The 17,249-nt window shown below is 52.0% G+C and overlaps 1 protein-coding gene across 7 annotated transcripts in view; it reads right to left on the bottom strand.

Moving 5' to 3' along the window:
- Nucleotides 1-3,500: 3,500 nt before the first annotated feature.
- The window catches only part of LOC120905861 (histone lysine acetyltransferase CREBBP), a 26,965-nt gene continuing 13,216 nt past the window's right edge, over nucleotides 3,501-17,249 (bottom strand). For 6 of the 7 annotated variants that reach the window (XM_040317113.1, XM_040317115.1, XM_040317110.1 and 3 more), the window contains exons 5-17: nucleotides 14,542-17,249; nucleotides 14,166-14,455; nucleotides 13,917-14,074; nucleotides 12,996-13,100; nucleotides 11,947-12,889; nucleotides 11,615-11,845; nucleotides 11,249-11,479; nucleotides 10,760-11,157; nucleotides 10,246-10,639; nucleotides 9,792-10,148; nucleotides 9,399-9,689; nucleotides 8,998-9,300; nucleotides 3,501-8,912 (exon numbers count right to left, since the gene is read on the bottom strand). The exon at nucleotides 14,542-17,249 is cut by the window's right edge and continues 5,093 nt beyond it. In XM_040317113.1, the coding sequence (XP_040173047.1) occupies nucleotides 8,031-8,912; nucleotides 8,998-9,300; nucleotides 9,399-9,689; nucleotides 9,792-10,148; nucleotides 10,246-10,639; nucleotides 10,760-11,157; nucleotides 11,249-11,479; nucleotides 11,615-11,845; nucleotides 11,947-12,889; nucleotides 12,996-13,100; nucleotides 13,917-14,074; nucleotides 14,166-14,455; nucleotides 14,542-17,249 (7,291 nt within the window). In that variant the 3' untranslated portion in view covers nucleotides 3,501-8,030. The remainder of the gene's footprint in view (nucleotides 8,913-8,997; nucleotides 9,301-9,398; nucleotides 9,690-9,791; nucleotides 10,149-10,245; nucleotides 10,640-10,759; nucleotides 11,158-11,248; nucleotides 11,480-11,614; nucleotides 11,846-11,946; nucleotides 12,890-12,995; nucleotides 13,101-13,916; nucleotides 14,075-14,165; nucleotides 14,456-14,541) is intronic. The other variant, XM_040317116.1, reaches the window with a different exon arrangement.

Raw genomic sequence — 17,249 nt, forward strand, 5'->3', positions numbered from 1 at the left:
GTATGATAAGAGCATGTGATAAGCGCCCAATAAGAGAGAGGAGCATTAGATCTTCTCACACTAGCGAGAGCGAGACATGGTGAGAGTGTGGATCGATAGAGCTACCTCCTGATTTTCATGATCTCCTGTTACGATGCCTGGTATTTTGGTCCGCGTTTCCATTGGTCGCAGCATCCCGCAAAGGTAGCGGAAGGAGAGAGAGAAAGGATACTCACTCTCTTCGTCATCTTTCCTCTCCTACGATAAGAGCATGTGATAAGCGTCCAATAAGAGAGAGGAGCATTAGATCTTCTCACACTAGCGAGAGCGAGACATGGTGAGAGTGTGGATCGATAGAGCTACCTCCTGATTTTCATGATCTCCTGTTACGATGCCTGGTATTTTGGTCCGCGTTTCCATTGGTCGCAGCATCCCGCAAAGGTAGCGGAAGGAGAGAGAGAAAGGATACTCACTCTCTTCGTCATCTTTCCTCTCCTACGATAAGAGCATGTGATAAGCGTCCAATAAGAGAGAGGAGCATTAGATCTTCTCACACTAGCGAGAGCGAGACATGGTGAGAGTGTGGATCGATAGAGCTACCTCCTGATTTTCATGATCTCCTGTTACGATGCCTGGTATTTTGGTCCGCGTTTCCATTGGTCGCAGCATCCCGCAAAGGTAGCAGAAGGAGAGAGAGAAAGGATACACACTCCGTCCGTCATCTTTCCTTTCGTATGATAAGAGCATGTGATAAGCGCCCAATAAGAGAGAGGAGCATTAGATCTTCTCACACTAGCGAGAGCGAGACATGGTGAGAGTGTGGATCGATAGAGCTACCTCCTGATTTTCATGATCTCCTGTTACGATGCCTGGTATTTTTGGTCCGCGTTTCCATTGGTCGCAGCATCCCGCAAAGGTAGCGGAAGGAGAGAGAGAAAGGATACACACTCCGTCCGTCATCTTTCCTTTCGTATGATAAGAGCATGTGATAAGCGCCCAATAAGAGAGAGGAGCATTAGATCTTCTCACACTAGCGAGAGCGAGACATGGTGAGAGTGTGGATCGATAGAGCTACCTCCTGATTTTCATGATCTCCTGTTACGATGCCTGGTATTTTGGTCCGCGTTTCCATTGGTCGCAGCATCCCGCAAAGGTAGCGGAAGGAGAGAGAAAGGATACTCACTCTCTTCGTCATCTTTCCTCTCCTACGATAAGAGCATGTGATAAGCGTCCAATAAGAGAGAGGAGCATTAGATCTTCTCACACTAGCGAGAGCGAGACATGGTGAGAGTGTGGATCGATAGAGCTACCTCCTGATTTTCATGATCTCCTGTTACGATGCCTGGTATTTTGGTCCGCGTTTCCATTGGTCGCAGCATCCCGCAAAGGTAGCGGAAGCAGAGAGAGAAAGGATACACCGTCCGTCATCTTTCCTCTCCTATGATGAGAGCATGTGATAAGCGCCCAATAAGAGAGAGGAGCATTAGATCTTCTCACACTAGCGAGAGCGAGACATGGTGAGAGTGTGGATCGATAGAGCTACCTCCTGATTTTCATGATCTCCTGTTACAATGCCTGGTATTTTGGTCCGCGTTTCCATTGGTCGCAGCATCCCGCAAAGGTAGCAGAAGGAGAGAGAGAAAGGATACACACTCCGTCCGTCATCTTTCCTTTCGTATGATAAGAGCATGTGATAAGCGCCCAATAAGAGAGAGGAGCATTAGATCTTCTCACACTAGCGAGAGCGAGACATGGTGAGAGTGTGGATCGATAGAGCTACCTCCTGATTTTCATGATCTCCTGTTACGATGCCTGGTATTTTGGTCCGCGTTTCCATTGGTCGCAGCATCCCGCAAAGGTAGCGGAAGGAGAGAGAGAAAGGATACTCACTCTCTTCGTCATCTTTCCTCTCCTACGATAAGAGCATGTGATAAGCGTCCAATAAGAGAGAGGAGCATTAGATCTTCTCACACTAGCGAGAGCGAGACATGGTGAGAGTGTGGATCGATAGAACTACCTCCTGATTTTCATGATCTCCTGTTACGATGCCTGGTATTTTGGTCCGCGTTTCCATTGGTCGCAGCATCCCGCAAAGGTAGCGGAAGGAGAGAGAGAAAGGATACACACTCCGTCCGTCTTCTTTCCTCTCCTATGATAAGAGCATACAGCAAGCACAAGCATGCACGGGCATACATTTGCAACATAGCAATATCATATCCCTTAAGTCAATAACATAAGATAATACAGAATTAAATATAACATAAAAATTCATTTCAAAAATCGTGATATGGTAAACCTTACACATCGCCTGTATCCTGTGCTTCGGTATGCGGAAACATTCCAACGGCAGGATGTATCTTCGTGTTCGCGAGAGGTTGTTTTGTAGGTTGTAATTTACTGACGAGGAAAAAGTAGGGACAGATATTATTGTTTTCTCCATTTATTACTTTACGCATGAGGTTTTGTACATCATTACTTAGAAGTAGGCTTATCTCTCTCAGAATACTTGTTACACCATTGCGTTTACCCTATGCGCCCTACATGTAACTCTATAATATGTCTACTGCAATCGTCTGCGACCACTGTTTGTCCAACCACTATGTCTCGCCTTTTACATATTACTTTCCGGTTTGTAAAATTGCAAAATTAAAATTCGGATCCGTGTTATAGCAACGTATCATCGCCATTAATTTTTCTTACCTTCCACTTCAATTACTAGCTTTGATGATGTCCCACTCAAGAGGCAGGCTTTTGGTTTTGCTCCAGTACACCGAACACTATTGCCGACTGATCTTCTTGAGTTTTTAGAGTTAGTACTACGCAGCGTTGAAACGGGGAATTGATTGGGACAGGAAGAGGACTCAAAAATCAAACATCATCGTTTCTGAAGGCTTTGTGGTATTTAAAAATTGCTTATCGCTTTCTCGCTTGCTCCCTTTTAACTACTGTGTGTCCCTAAACGGTAGTAGAAGTTCTTATGTACATCCTCCCACCATCAGGTTTACTTACTCATTCCGATCGATCTTCGCTCAAGCAGTTCTCAAGACCAGACGGGTTACCGGTTAAATGCAAACAATAAATTTAAAATTTAACCTGCTCCTTTTTATAGACACGACTCACTCACTGTCTTTTCGGCATCGCTTATCGCATCCCGTCGCGTCCTGTACTAATCAAAATAGTCGTTTTTCAGTTGAATGTTTTGTTGTTCGAAGGCAGCCGAGGCGCGCTGTGGGAGCTGGGCGCCGCCAGTATCTGTTTGCTTCCCTACCATTCCAGTGCCGTTAGACCAGCCAAACATGCAACATGCGGGAGAGGAGATGTGGGTGTGCGGTTACTGGTGACTCGTGTAGGACACACGTTTTACTTAGTTTTGTAACAAAAACAACAACAAGAAACGCACCTTTTCGTCCATGCCGGCGACTTTCCCGTTCCGGATGTAAATCACTCACCCTCAACCCCCAATCCCTGTTCTTTCATAGGAACCCCCTCTAAGCTAAAAAAAAAAAAAAAACATGACATAATACATTCTTGATTTTGTATACATTTTATGTTCGTTTGTTTCTTTGTTTCCGATTTTTCTCTTTTTACCCTTCCTCGCTCTACCGTGCTTATTGTATACTTCTCCCTTCTCCGTCCCCGTACATCGTTTTCACGATCCTCTCTCCTCCTTTACATTTAGCAGTAATAGTACATCGTTTCAACATAATTGTTTCTTTCGTTTTTTTTCTATTTAATTATTATAGAGCTTGTAAGTATGAAGGATGTTTTGCTTTTGTTTTGCTTTTGCTTCAATTACTGGTAGGACTATTAAATTAAACCACGCGCAATTGCAGTTCGGAGAGAAAACGAAGTGGGTGAGCTTTTTGTTGTTGTTGTGTGTATGATGATTTCGTTGCAACAGCGGATACATGCAAACACACACACACACACACACACACAAACACACACGCTTCGTTTTATCTGTCATCCCGTTTTTTTTTTGCTTTTTGCTTCTGTTTGCTGCTGCTGCTGCTGCTAAACCCTTTTTTGCTCAGTACATTTTGCTTATAAACCCCGCATGCGTTTTCTATTCAATTTACAGTATTCATCGACACCTGCTGCCTCCTTTTGTTTATGTTCTAGTGTTAAATTTCCGTTCTTACGCTTCTGCGTATTTTTTTTTCTTACCCTCCCCCTCTCCCTTTCTCGCATTCTATCGCTTACATCTTCAAATTAGTTTGAACAGCGATCTTCGAGTGGTGTGGGACACGAACTATCCCTCCTATATATGCTACATTTATGTATAGAATATATTTATATTAAATGTGGCATTTTGTGTTATTTAAATTATTTCCAATTGTAATCCTAGCTTTATGTATAAAGGATACAGATTACATTTTGCTTTTACCGCCTAACGTGGAACTGCGGACTGGGATGATATTGTTCGCGTTTGAGCATTTGGGATATGGAAGAATGAGAGGTAGGGGGTGGTCAAGGAAAGTAGAAAGGGAGGTACGGAGGGGGGGAGGGGGAGGGGGAGAGGTAATGGGCAATGATATTGTACGTACGTACGTGGGTGTGTGTGTTGTTGTACCAGTTGGAATTTCCACTGGTGGTCGTGTTTCTTCGAATCTCTCTAAGCGCTCGACAGCAACAGGAGGGGAAAATGATGGAAGGGGTGGGTTGGGTGCTAGGTGTGTAGGGTATGTGTATATTATACTTAAATATTATTCTTTAGAACATTTGTTTTGTTACGTATATATATATATATACACCTGTGCACACAATTACAAGAATCGAAAGCGATCGCGGATAGATAAATTATTAAACAAGCGTGAAAAAGTGTGTGTGTGTGTGTGAACGTTTAATGTATGCATATATACATATATAAATACATATATGTATACACATTATAATAACTAAACACGTCTGTATGCTTCCTTACGTACTAACCGCTTACGCTATAATTAAAGAGGAAGTGAAAATCAAGTCAGATCGTGTGATGTATGTGTGTTCGTTTGCTGTCCTACTCTCTCTCTTGTTTTCCTTTCTTTTCTTTTCTTTTTGTAGTACGGCTTTAGCTTGCACGCCGGTAAGGATTGCTTGTTATAACTACGATAACTAAAACGAGTAAGGTAAGGGAAACTAATCACAAATGGTCTGTCCCCTCGCCCCCGCCAACGTTGGGCGTATGTGCGCAGCAAGACAGTAGAAAAACGGGACGCGAACCGCGCATAAACCATTTTCCATCAGGCGGTTAACCGCCCTCTGATGATGCGTATAATAACGACGACACAGCCACATAACAATTTCTCTTCAATTGCCCTACCTTTCGTTTTGTCTTTGTCGGGAAAGATCATCCTACATCTTGCCTCTCTTTGTATCTTTCTCTTTTTCTCTATTCTTTCCCTCTCTCTCTTTCTATTCCACTCGTTATTTTTTTTTACAGATAAAAAGGATCAGATGAAATAGGAAATTAATAAAAGAAAACACAATGCACATTCACGCTGGAAAAGGCGTACTCACCCAAATATTGTGAACGTGAATGTGGTAATATTGTGTGCACTCATCCTGAGTTATGGGTGGTGGTTTTTGAAAATGAAAGATGGGAGAAAGTGCTAGTACTACCCTGTTCTCTATTCTCTCAAATTCTCCCTCCCTCCTTCGCGTCCTCTTTACCTTTGCCAGTTATAGGATTATTGCTAGAATACACTTTTTAATACAAAGCCAGCAAAGAGTTTGTCAACAGGCCCTGACCACGTTTATAGCCGGATAAAATCAAATCTATATGTACAGAACGTAGTAAAAGCGCACGTTTCCACTTATCGAAGAAGTAAGTCTTGTTCGTAGTACAAACTCACCACCCTCCCCACAGCCCCCGGCTTCTGTCACACAAGGCGACAGAGCACACAACGGGGCGCCGGGAAGGGCGGGAATCGGTTACACAGGACGCCATTGCTTTGCTTTTAAATGTAATTTGTGTCACTTTTTACTGCCTAACTTAAATCTTGCTTGCTCTTCCGTTTTAAAGCTTACGGGGTAGTCTCGTTACACACACACACACACGCGCGCGCGCACTCGCACCAGAGTCTCCAGATCTAATGTATCGCACTGCTTTGTCCAGCTTATTTTAAGTGACTTTGTCCCAACTAGCCATACCCACATTTTCACAAGCACACGCGCACACTCGCCAGAGCCCAAAAGGTGCGGTCCGTTCGGGACAAAAACGAACGGGCAAATCTTCTTTCTTGGTGCAACACCCGTAGCAGGGCGCATAAAACAGAATGGATAGAGTCAGCTCTGCGTATGAAAAGAAAAAGAACCATTCAAGTTCGAGAAACAACACCCTTGGCTTGTTAAGTCGTACATAATGACTACTGCAACCCATACGACCGAATAAGCGATGTTAGGATAATAAAAAAGGAAGCAAATAAATACAAACAAGGGAAAATACGCAACCCAATGCCAGTAAAGGAGATTGTGGTTAACGAGTACTTAAATTTTCTTTGCAGGATTTTAAAAATACTTTAGTGATTGCGCAGTTAGTGTAGTGAAAAATGGAAAACATTCTACTTTGAAGATTGCGCGTATACGTGCATTGAGGACCATCTTACTGTAGAACCTGTTTAGTGTAAGATGTACGAAAAATCACACAAAAAAAAAAGAATTCAAAACTCCCGTACGAAAGCTTGGGTGGTTAAGCTGGTAGTGTGGTGTGTGCGAGCGAGTGGATGTGCGACTGCGAATGCATTATAATAATGCACTCGCGCGCTAACTCCCTTTCGAAGAATACACTAAATTCAAAAGTCTAATGTTTGTTTGTTTTGTATGTTTTGTTTTACCTATACAAATTGCATTTCTTTTACACGTTTTACTTCACCACTTCGCTAAGCAAGGCCTTTTGTGTCGTTCTTCTGGTTTGTTCTGCTCTCTTGGTTGTGTTGTGTTTGTTTTCTGATTTTTCTTACCAATTTTCCTATTCACCGCGCATGTTTCTATCTCGCCCCTGCATCCCGCGCCCCCATCCGTAATCTACATGTCCCTAGGTCCCTCTCTCCGATCTTCATCTTTCAAAAAGGGAGTTAAATATGTACAGCTTTATAAAACAGACGTAACACGCACTAGAGCTTTCGTGTTAACTGAAAACGCACTGGAACAAAGTATTATTTGAAGGTAAATCACGCAGAGTTAAATTTGCGCTAGTCGTTTCTCGGTTTGGCCTACTACATATGCTTTACGGGGCCCGCGCTTATTGAACCTGTCACAATCATTATGCACATGTTAAAGGACGAAGACGTTTCGGAGACTTGCATATTTACACCATGAACATGGAGAAAATATATGTATATATGTATGTATATATCTATACATGATAATAAACTAATATAGTTATGACGTATGCAGGTGAGTTTTTTTCTTTTTTTTATAGCGCGAGCGCGTGTGCAAGTGTTTCGAAGGTAATTAATGAAACCTGAGAAAAATGGCTTCAAATCGAGCAATTCATTACTTAAACCGTATGATTTTTCGCGTGATTTACGTGTGAGTGCTACACAATCGCTCTCCACCCTATGCTTGTACATACAATAACGAAATAGAAAGAAAAAAAAAACTCTTCGTCCTAAGCCTAGAATACGAGCCCTTAAAAAACAAACAAAAATTGTGTTCAGGGTATTGGTTGGAATAGAACTAATGAACATTTAACTATTGACAGCGAATAGGACCGACTTTCGCCCTGTTGAACGAAAATCGAACAATATCTATGTACACTTATACAGCCTTCGCTCTGTTCAATTAAACTATATCCTTAAATTGCCGTTTTCCTTGCTTGTATGCGCAGCCACGTACTTTTCACCCTACCTTCCGACACACTTGGTAAACAAATCCTTTCTTGCTCGTAATGCTTGCGTAATGCTTTCTTTGTCCCCCTATCAGAACGGAACCACACTTCACTTAAGTTACACACGATTTGTAAACATCCGTACCAAAAAAAAAAAACTAATTATTCTAAAACAAACTAATAATATCAAAATAGTACGTTTCTACCCGCTACGTTGACTTTTTCCAGAATACTACTACAACTGTTCGACAAACTTGGTCAGCTGGTCTGGCAGGGAGGTTTCGCCAGCGTTCCCGTTACCGCCCGGGCCGATTATGCCGACGCCCTGCGACAGATCCTGCTGCACACCGCCCGCGCCTCCCACGCCCACCACGTTGCCGCCACCGAGCCCGCCGACCACGCCCACCACGCCGCCCATGCCGCCGCCCACCGACATGGCGTTCACTGGGCCGCCCACACCGACGACGCCCACTCCGACCACGTTACCGGTGCCCGCACCAGGCATGCCGACGTTGCCCAGGCCACCCCCCATGCCAACCACGTTGCCCGGCTGGTGGCCCGAGTGCATGTGGTTGTGCAGCACTACGTCGCCCGGCTGCACCGGCACGGGCGAATGGGACGGAATGTGGTGCGGCGACGGTTGCGCACGCGGCGACACGGACGGTTGCGCCCGCGGCGACGGTACCGCCCGCGGGGACGGCTGGGGCTGCGGGCTGCGAATCGGGGGCGGCGACCGGACCGACTGCATCAGCTGCTGCTGCATCGCGAGCTGCTGCGGGTTCGGCGGCCCCATGATGCCCTGGTTCGGGCCCTGGCCCTGCTGCTGCTGCTGCTGCTGGAGCTGCTGGGACAGGACGTTCACGCCGACGCCGCCCTGTGCCTGCGGGTTCGGCTTCATCGTCTGCTGAATGTACTGCTGCTGGTCGGGGAACATGCCGCCACCCTGCCCGTACCCGCCGCCCATCTGCTGCTGCGGCCGGGGACGCTGGTTGTACGGTGGGACGGGTGGAATGTTACCGCCGGACATGGCCAGCTGTCGGTGCAGCATCAGCTGCTGTTGCTGCTGCTGCTGCTGCTGCTGCGCCTGCTGCTGCTTGTACCAGAGCTGTTGCTGCAGCTGCAACCGAGTGTGTGAGGAGGAGGAGGAGGATATGGTTTAGACTCGAATTTGCGGGGTTGGGGGGCAAATTGCGCACACTTACCGGCATTTGCATGGATGGATTGTTGCCCGGTTTGCCGCCGCCCGGCATACCCTGTACGCCTTGCATGCGGTTCGCTGCCATCTGCCCGCCGGTCGTCGGATTGTACACCATTACCGGCTGGCCGGACTGCACCTGCTGCACCTGCGAGCCACCGGGATGCATGACGTTGTGCTGCTGCTGCTGGACTTGCTGCTGCTGCTGTTGCTGTTGTTGCTGCGCTTGCTGCTGCTGTTGCTGCTGCACCTGCTGCTGTTGCTGTTGCTGCGGCATTCCCACTTGATTTTGATTCTGCTGATGAGCCGCCTGTTCAGGGAGAGAGATAGAGTGCAACAAACAATAACATTAAGGAACGTTCGCGCTAAAGAGGGAAAGAGAGAGAGAGAGTGGGATTTAGCTCGTACCTGTTGTTGTCGTTGCTTAATGAAGGCAGCCATCAGTTGCGGATTGGCCTTCAGTATCGACAGGAGCTGCTGCTGCTGCTCCGGACCGGCGGCCGGATTCTTGAGGGTCGCCATGAGCTGTGCGATTGCCTGCTTCGGCTGCGTGGCCATCTGCGTTTGACCGGGCTGGTTCTGTTGTCCGCCGGCCTGCTGCTGCTGGGCATTGCCCATCATGCCACCCTGCATGGCGACCGGGCCCTGCCGTATGCCGGCCATCATCTGCGCACCTCCGACACCGCCACCCATGATGCCCTGTTGATGAACCATAACAAAAAAAAAAGAAGAAAAGGAATGTTACGAACCTTATCCAGGGAGCGGATCGTGCTCTTGCGAGTGAACTGAAGCTTCGCTTACCGTCTGGAGCGTGTTCTGTGGCTGTTGCTGCTGCGGCTGCTGCATCATGCCGGGGAGCGTTGGTCGCATACCCGGACCGCCACCGTTCGGGTAGCGCGTGTTCCACTGGTCCATTTGCATCACGTTCTGGCCGAGGCCGCCCGGACCACCGCCCGGTCCGCCCATCGCCACGCCCACCGCATTCGGTTGCTGCTGCGCATTGGGCATCACGCCCACGCCCGACACGTTCACACCGACGCCGCCCGCGTTCATATGGCCGGCCGGTATGGCACGCGCCATTACTGGCGGTATCATTACGGGATTGACCTTGCCATAGCCCACATGGGGCGCTTGCTGGCGAGCGGCTTCCTCCTGTACCTGGATTGATGTCGATGAGCAGGAAAGGATGAGCAAATTGTGTTAAAACATTCCCGATTCATCACACACACACACCCACACACACACACACACATACCTGTTTGACGGCTTGCAGCACATTGGCCGGCGGTGTTTGTGCTCCCGGCTTCATGCCGATGCCACCGTGGTGCGGGCTGCCCATGCCACCCATCTGGACCGTGTTTGGCACGGCCGACGGGCTCATGGCACCCGCGCCGGCATTGTTTAGCCCACCGCACGCCATGCTGGTGACGACACCACCGCCGGTCGCCGGCACACCGATCGCCATCGTGTTGCTAACCGGCCCGGACGGGGCCACCGAGCAGCCGGCGATGACGTTGGTCGAGCAGACGGCGCTGCTCAGGCTGCTGCCGCCGCCGTTGCTGTTCTGCGGTATCTGCGGTGTCGGTGCGCCGAGCCGGGTCGTGTTCATCACCGCCATACGGCGCCGAAGAAGCTGCTGCTGTTGCAATCTGCCGGAGAGAAAGAGACAGAAAAAAAAGGGAAATGTTTAGTGACTGAATCCCGCACAAAAAAAAAAAAAACACACACACAAAAACAACCCATCAAAATTGCCACTGACAAACGCTTACCTCTGCTGTAGCTGCTGCTGCTTCAGCTTGTGCTTGATGTTCGGGCAGAACGGGACCAAGCATTTCGCCTCCTGGCAGTGTTTCGCGTGGTAGCAGCAGAGCGCTATCAGCTGCTTGCAGATCGGACAACCGCCGTGCGTCTTGCGCTTGCAGTGCTTCGTGTGCTGCACCACGCGCTTCATCTTCTGGCAGGACGGCAGGCGACAGTTGGCGTCGCGGCACTGGCAGGCGTGCACCAGCGACTGGATGCAGCGCTGGATCGATTGCTTGCGCGCTTCCTGCGGGTTCGTCTGCTTCACGTCCGACGGGGACGACCCGTCGTCCAGATCGAAACCCAGCTTGTCCATCTTGTGCTGGTGGCCCACCTTCTCCTTACAGGTAATACAGAGATCAAAATCCTGCACGGGGACGACAAGACCGTTGGTTAGATAAAGAAACGAAATAGTGCGGAAAATAGAAGAACAACCGCACGAGGAAGAGAATACTTACGTCACAGACGGTGCAGTGGTATCGCGTCTCGACGTGGTTCTTGCAGTTGTTGCAGGTGTAGACAAACTTGTCCTGGCCCTGGTTGTGCAGCTCGTACAGCATGCAGAGCGTACTGAACTGTGCCCGGCGTAGCGACGAAAACTCGAAATGCTTGTCCCGCGCGAGCGTCAGGAACGCATCGCGCCCGTCCATCAGATCACAGTTGATTAGTGGATCCGGATCTTGGATGGGCTGTAGCGAAAAACGAAAGGAGTCAGTTTTGAATCATAAGGGGCAGGTGGTACATAGATAAAAACATCCCTCCCGCAGTACCGAGGTTCCCAAAGAATGAGACATTTTAAAAGCATAAACCTAAAAAAAGCTTACCGCTAAGCTGGCAGCCGACTGCGCCGAATGAAGCCGGATGACGAAGAACACCTCCTTGTGCTTTTCCATGGTGGCAAATATCTTTGCGCTGAGATCGTTGCCAATCTGTTCGTTGGTTTTCTTGTTGCTTTTGCGCTGAGCTGCCTTCGACTTGTTGGACTTTTTCGCCTTCTTCTGGCCTTTCTTCTTACCGTCGGCTACCGTGTCGCTGTCATCGTTCGACATGATCATCTGTGAAAAATAATTTCAGTCGAAAATATAATCCACGCACACACACACACACCCATACAGAGAGACCGAGTAGCCTACTCAGCTTCCCCCGCTGCACTTACCGCGTTCGCCGCCTCCTCGCGCTCGGCCTGCTTGCGCTTTTCCTCCTCCTCCTGGTCCAGCTCCTTGATGCTTTCCTCCAGCACGTTCGGCCAGAAGTCGCCCTCGAAGTACGGCAGCTCGGACGCCGACTGCAGCTTGTCCTCCATCGCCTGCTTCAGGATGTCCTTGTAGTCCTGGATGGTCCGCTCGACCATGCCCTTGTCCAGCATCTTCTTGTACCACTCCTGCAGCCGCTTCGGCTTCGGTATCCGCTGCTCGGGCGGATGGCAGTGGAAGATGTAGTCGTCGCCCTCGGACGGCGGGCAGGCCCAGATGTGGGCCATCGTGTAGCCGAGCTGCTTCGCGTAGTCCATGTACCCGAGCAGTATCTCGTGGTAGACGGACGTGCGGTACTGGCGCGGCCGGAAGAAGTGCACCGAGTCGAGGTAGGCGATGTAGACGCGCCGCGTGTTCGGTGCCGCACACTCCGACCCGTACTCCTGCACGTGCATGCCGAAGAAGCACACGTCCACGCCGTCCACCTCCTCGAACGCGAACAGGGCCTTCGCGCGGTACGGGAACTCGGGCAGCATCTCGCCGTTCTCGACAAACCGGCTGCGCATGCCCGGCTTCACCTCCACCATCTTGTCCGAGCTGGAGACGACGCGTATGTGCACCTCGCCGGCGCCGGCCTCCTTCTTCTTCAGGAAGTTGTTCACCCGCGTCTCGATGTACGTGCCGAGCTTGGAGGTGGGCAGACGCTTCGCGTTAAACTTGTTGTCCTTCCGCTTCTGGCCCTTCTTCTTCAGACAGGCGTCACACACGAACCCGCCCGGCCAGATCGACTCGAGGTAGAGCACGCAGATCTGGTGCTGCTTGCGCCCGCAGTCGAGACAGTCGACGAACGGTTCCAGCTCGAGGTGATCGTTTTTCATCTCCTTGAACTGGTCCTTCTTGATTTGGCTGCACAGCGACCGGACCGGAGAAACACACAGACACGGAGACATTGTAAGCATAGGTCTTGCGAGGATCTAGAAATGCTACATTCCCAGGATGTTTTAATACTCACGTTTGCGACTGCATCGGATCGTCACCAAGCGTAACCGTATCGCCCGGTATCTCGTTGAAGCACTTCTGACAGTACGTGTATCTGGTAGATAATGCCCCAAAAGAGCTTTTAGTTTTGTGGTTTTGTGTTGAGCGAGCGAGAACGTTCGGCGCAGCAGGTTAGGGGGTGTGTGTGTTGGTGTGGCATGGGATGAAGATGGCGTGAAGATCATGGTTTTCCGAATGTTGATGGCGATAACAAGATGTGGGGGGGGGTGGGGGTTTGGGAGATGGGAAGGAAGCATGTGTGTGTGTGTGTGTGTGTGTGTGTGTGTTTTTGTAGATATTTTGCGCGGTGATACGTTGGTGGTGGTGGTGGTGGTGGTGGTAGTACAGTGTTGATGAGCGCGTAATATGAAAATATAAAACAAATGAACAAATTTTAATTTCACTGTACGAAAAAACAATCTAAGCAAAGTGGGGTTTATTTGGTCAAGGCGTTACTCTCCTGCTACGTTTCCTAAGCGAAAGATTGTGAGTTTGTGATGCGAAATTATCAAGCGAATGAAAAATGGTAAGGGGAGCAAGGATATGCGCATGCGGTACAATTGCTCCTTTTCTTCAGTTCGAAAGTCACCGTACACACCAACGGGTGGTGCCGGTTGCATGCATTTGTGCGTCTGCTAGTGTGAGCAGGCGAAGCAAATACACACACTGCCATCATCATCATCGCAGTTGTGGGTACAGAGTTTAGTCGTGATGATGAGGAGGCTTTGGTTTGAAGTAACGATCTGAGAGAGGTCAATAATGCTGCTTTCACAAACAAACAAACAAACAAACGAAAAAAAGTCCCTTTCTGTTTTGCTTTCCCTAACTGGGGGGGTGAAAATGCAATTGCGAATGTGCCGCAACGAGCAACGATCCACTACTAGCGAGTACATACCGGTTTTGGTAGCTGTAATACTTTGCGTCTCGTGGAATGGTACATAGCTGCTTGCCGTAGCAGCACAGCACTTGCGGGTTGAAGGTATACTTGCGGCCACAGCAGTAGCCCAGCGACTGCATCACCGGGTCGATCTCCATCTCGAACACCTCCGACAGCTGTGGGGGGGAGGGAGAGGAAGAAGAACAGCCGATGCATTTGTGAGGCGGGCGCGTGTACGACGACAAAGCAACAAAAGCGCAAGCTTACCTTGGTGCAGTAGCGATAGACGCGTGACGTCTTCCGGTTGTACAGCCAGGCGTTGTCGAACATGAGCCACACGTCGTCGACGTACTCGCGCGGATCCTGGTACTGGCCGCTCTCCAGCTTCTTCCGGATCGTGCTCAGATCCATCGGCTGGCGGACGATGTCGAAGTAGTCGGGTATGCCGAGCGAGTTCGGGTCGACCGGCATGCGGAACGGGATCGATTCCGGTTCCTGCGTGACCAGCTTCTCGAGCGTGGGCAGCAGCGCCTCCCGCAGTTCCTCCGGCTTGAACGCTAATCGAAGAAGAAGAAAAAGCAAAGACAATCGTAACAAAAACCGTGCCGCCGTGAGCACAACACAGCATAACAACACCACTTACAGCACTTCTTTTTGTTGTCGCTCGCGTTCGTCTGGATGGTCGGCTCCGGGTAGATGCCCGCCTTCAGCTCCGTCTTCATCACTTTCGCCTTCGGGCTGCCGGGGCGGCCCTGCTCCACCTCCACCTTGAACGAGGTCACGTCCAGCTTGTTCTTGCCGCTGCTGCCGCCGCCGCTGCTGCTGCCGTCCGAACCGTCCATCAGCTCCGACTTGATTTCGTGCGCCATCATGCTCATGCACTCGTTGTTCACGTTCTTGCCGCCGCTCTCGCCGCCGCCCGACGTGTCCATGTGGTTGCTGTCCGGCTCGCTCTTGATGTCCTCCTCGCGCTTCATCTCGAACTTGCCCTTGTTGTTCTTACTGCCGCAGCCACCGCCGCCGCCACCAGCGCTAGCGTCCTTCGCGCCACTGCTGCTCGGCTGTTCGGGCGAGTCTTCCTTGTCCCGTGCCATCGCCGCCTCGAGGGCGGCCATCTGCGAGCTGTAGGACGAGGACGAGGTCATGCGGCTGACCGACATGCCGACCGACGTGGTGAGCGTGCTGGCCCCGTTGGCGGTGGTGTTCGTCGTGCCGGTCGAGGCGGGAAGCACGGTGGACGTGGATGGGAGGGCGGCACCACTGCCCGGGGTGGCCGGTGTCGTTGCCGGCGTCGTCGTGGTGGAGCTCCCGTTCAGCGAGAGGGTCGCGGTGGCGGCCGCCCCGGTCACCATCGTTCCGCCCAGCGAGCTGCCCGGCGGCAGGAGTCCGCCGCCAACGGGCAAGGCCGAGGACGCACCGGTGGTGGCGGTCGGTCCGCCGAGCCCGTCACCGACGCCCGCCGACGATGATTCCGTCGACGGTGGTCCACCGGGCGTGAGTAGTAGCGGTACAATACTGTTGCTGGACGTGTTGCTGTTCCCTGCCGGGGAGGGCAGCATGGGCCCGTTCGACGTGGCCACGGTGGTTGCATTGGGGCCGATCGTTCCACCCGCCCCACCGACGACACCGTACGGACTGCTGGCAAGGAGATCTGCTGTACCGGTCAGCCCGGTACCGCCTGTGCCGGCTCCTCCCGCACTGCCAATTGTGCCAGGACCGCCGGTGCCGCCGCCGCCGCCTCCACCTCCGCCCATGCCCGACAGTAGAGCCATGTTGCGCTGCTGGGCCTGAGCTTTGCCGCCGCTCATCAGCTTGAAGCCGCCGGCGCCACCAGCACCACCACCGCTACCGGGGTTGATTGTGTTGACAAACATGCCGCCGGACGCACCAGGATTGTTGCCCGGATTGGCTCCCTGCTGCTGCTGCTGCTGCTGTTGCTGCGCCGCGCTGGCATTGACGCCACCGAACGCGGTGCGCATCCCTTGCGCCATGGTCTGACCGGTAAGGGCACTGGAGAGCTGTCCGAGCTGCTGCTGCGTACCGTCGACACCGCCACCACTGAGGTTGGCGCACTTGGCCCGCACGATGTCGTTGAACTGCTGCAGCTGCGAGGAGCTGTCCATCATCGCCGGTCCGTTGAGGAATGACTGCTGGTTTACCACCTGCGGGGACGGTTGCTGCTGCGGCACACCGACCATGCCCTGCGCATGGTTGTTCGGTTGCTGCTGCTGGGCGAAGGGAGAAAGCCCGCCGGGCAGCACAGTGCCGCCCGCGCCGTGCACCAGATTGCCGTTCGGGCTCGGGCCCGGCTGCGCCACAAACAGCTGCTGCGTTTGGCCGCCCGGTCCACCGCCCTGCTGCTGCGCGTTCACCACGCCGAGCCGGCTGTTCGGTCCCAGCTGGCCGCCGAGGCTGTTCTGCGCCTGGTTCATCAGCCCACCGGCGCCGCCGCCGTGCCGCATCTGCTGCATGGCGGCCGGATTGTTAGCGCCCGCCGCCGCGTTCATACCGCCCAGCAGGTTCACCTGCTGCTGGTGGTTGTGGTTGAGCGGGCGCAGCAGCTGGCCGGCGGCATTCGCACCAGCACCGCCGGCACCGGCACCGCCCACTACCTGCCCGGCCGCGTTCAGCTGCTGCTGCTGTTGCTGCTGCTGCTGCTGCTGCAGCTGCATCTGCTGCTCCTTGCGCTTCTGACGCTTCTCCTCCAGCTCCTTCTGTATCTTGTAGATCTTCTCCGCCAGCAGATGGTAGTACTCCGAGCGCGAGTTCGCCATCTCGTACATGTCGCCCTCGACCTTCTTCGCGTACGCGACCAGATTGTACATCCGCTTGTCGAACATGGCGGACGGGTCGGGCGAGGGAAAGATCGCCTGCACCAGCTTGTGCACCAGGTGGTTGCGCAGGTCGGGCGTGACCGAATGGTGCCAGTCCTTCGTACCCTGCACCGGCACCGCCACCATCGACGGGTTGGTCCCGCCGGTACTGCCTGGGCCACCCCCACCGGCACCACTGCCCGCCGCGAAGCTGCTCGTGTTTGGTCCCCCGCCGCCGCTCATCGTGCTCGTGTTGGTCGCGTTCATCAGCGGCATCGACTGGGACGTCATCGTCTGCATACCGCCGCCGCCCGTGGTCGACGAGCTGCACACTACCGCCCCACTGTTCGTCAGCGTGCTACCGTCGCCGGGACTGAACAGCATCTGGTTGCCGCCGCCGCCGCCGCCGCTACCCGCTCCCATTGGAATGATGGAGGGATTCGCTTGCGTCTGCTGCACACCGCCGCCTCCCTGCTGGTTGGCCGCATTCTGGCCCAGCATACCGTCGGTAGCGTTTTGCTGCAGCATGCCGCCACTC

The sequence above is a fragment of the Anopheles arabiensis genome, chromosome X, assembly GCF_016920715.1.
Source record: "Anopheles arabiensis isolate DONGOLA chromosome X, AaraD3, whole genome shotgun sequence".
NCBI lineage: Eukaryota > Metazoa > Arthropoda > Insecta > Diptera > Culicidae > Anopheles > Anopheles arabiensis.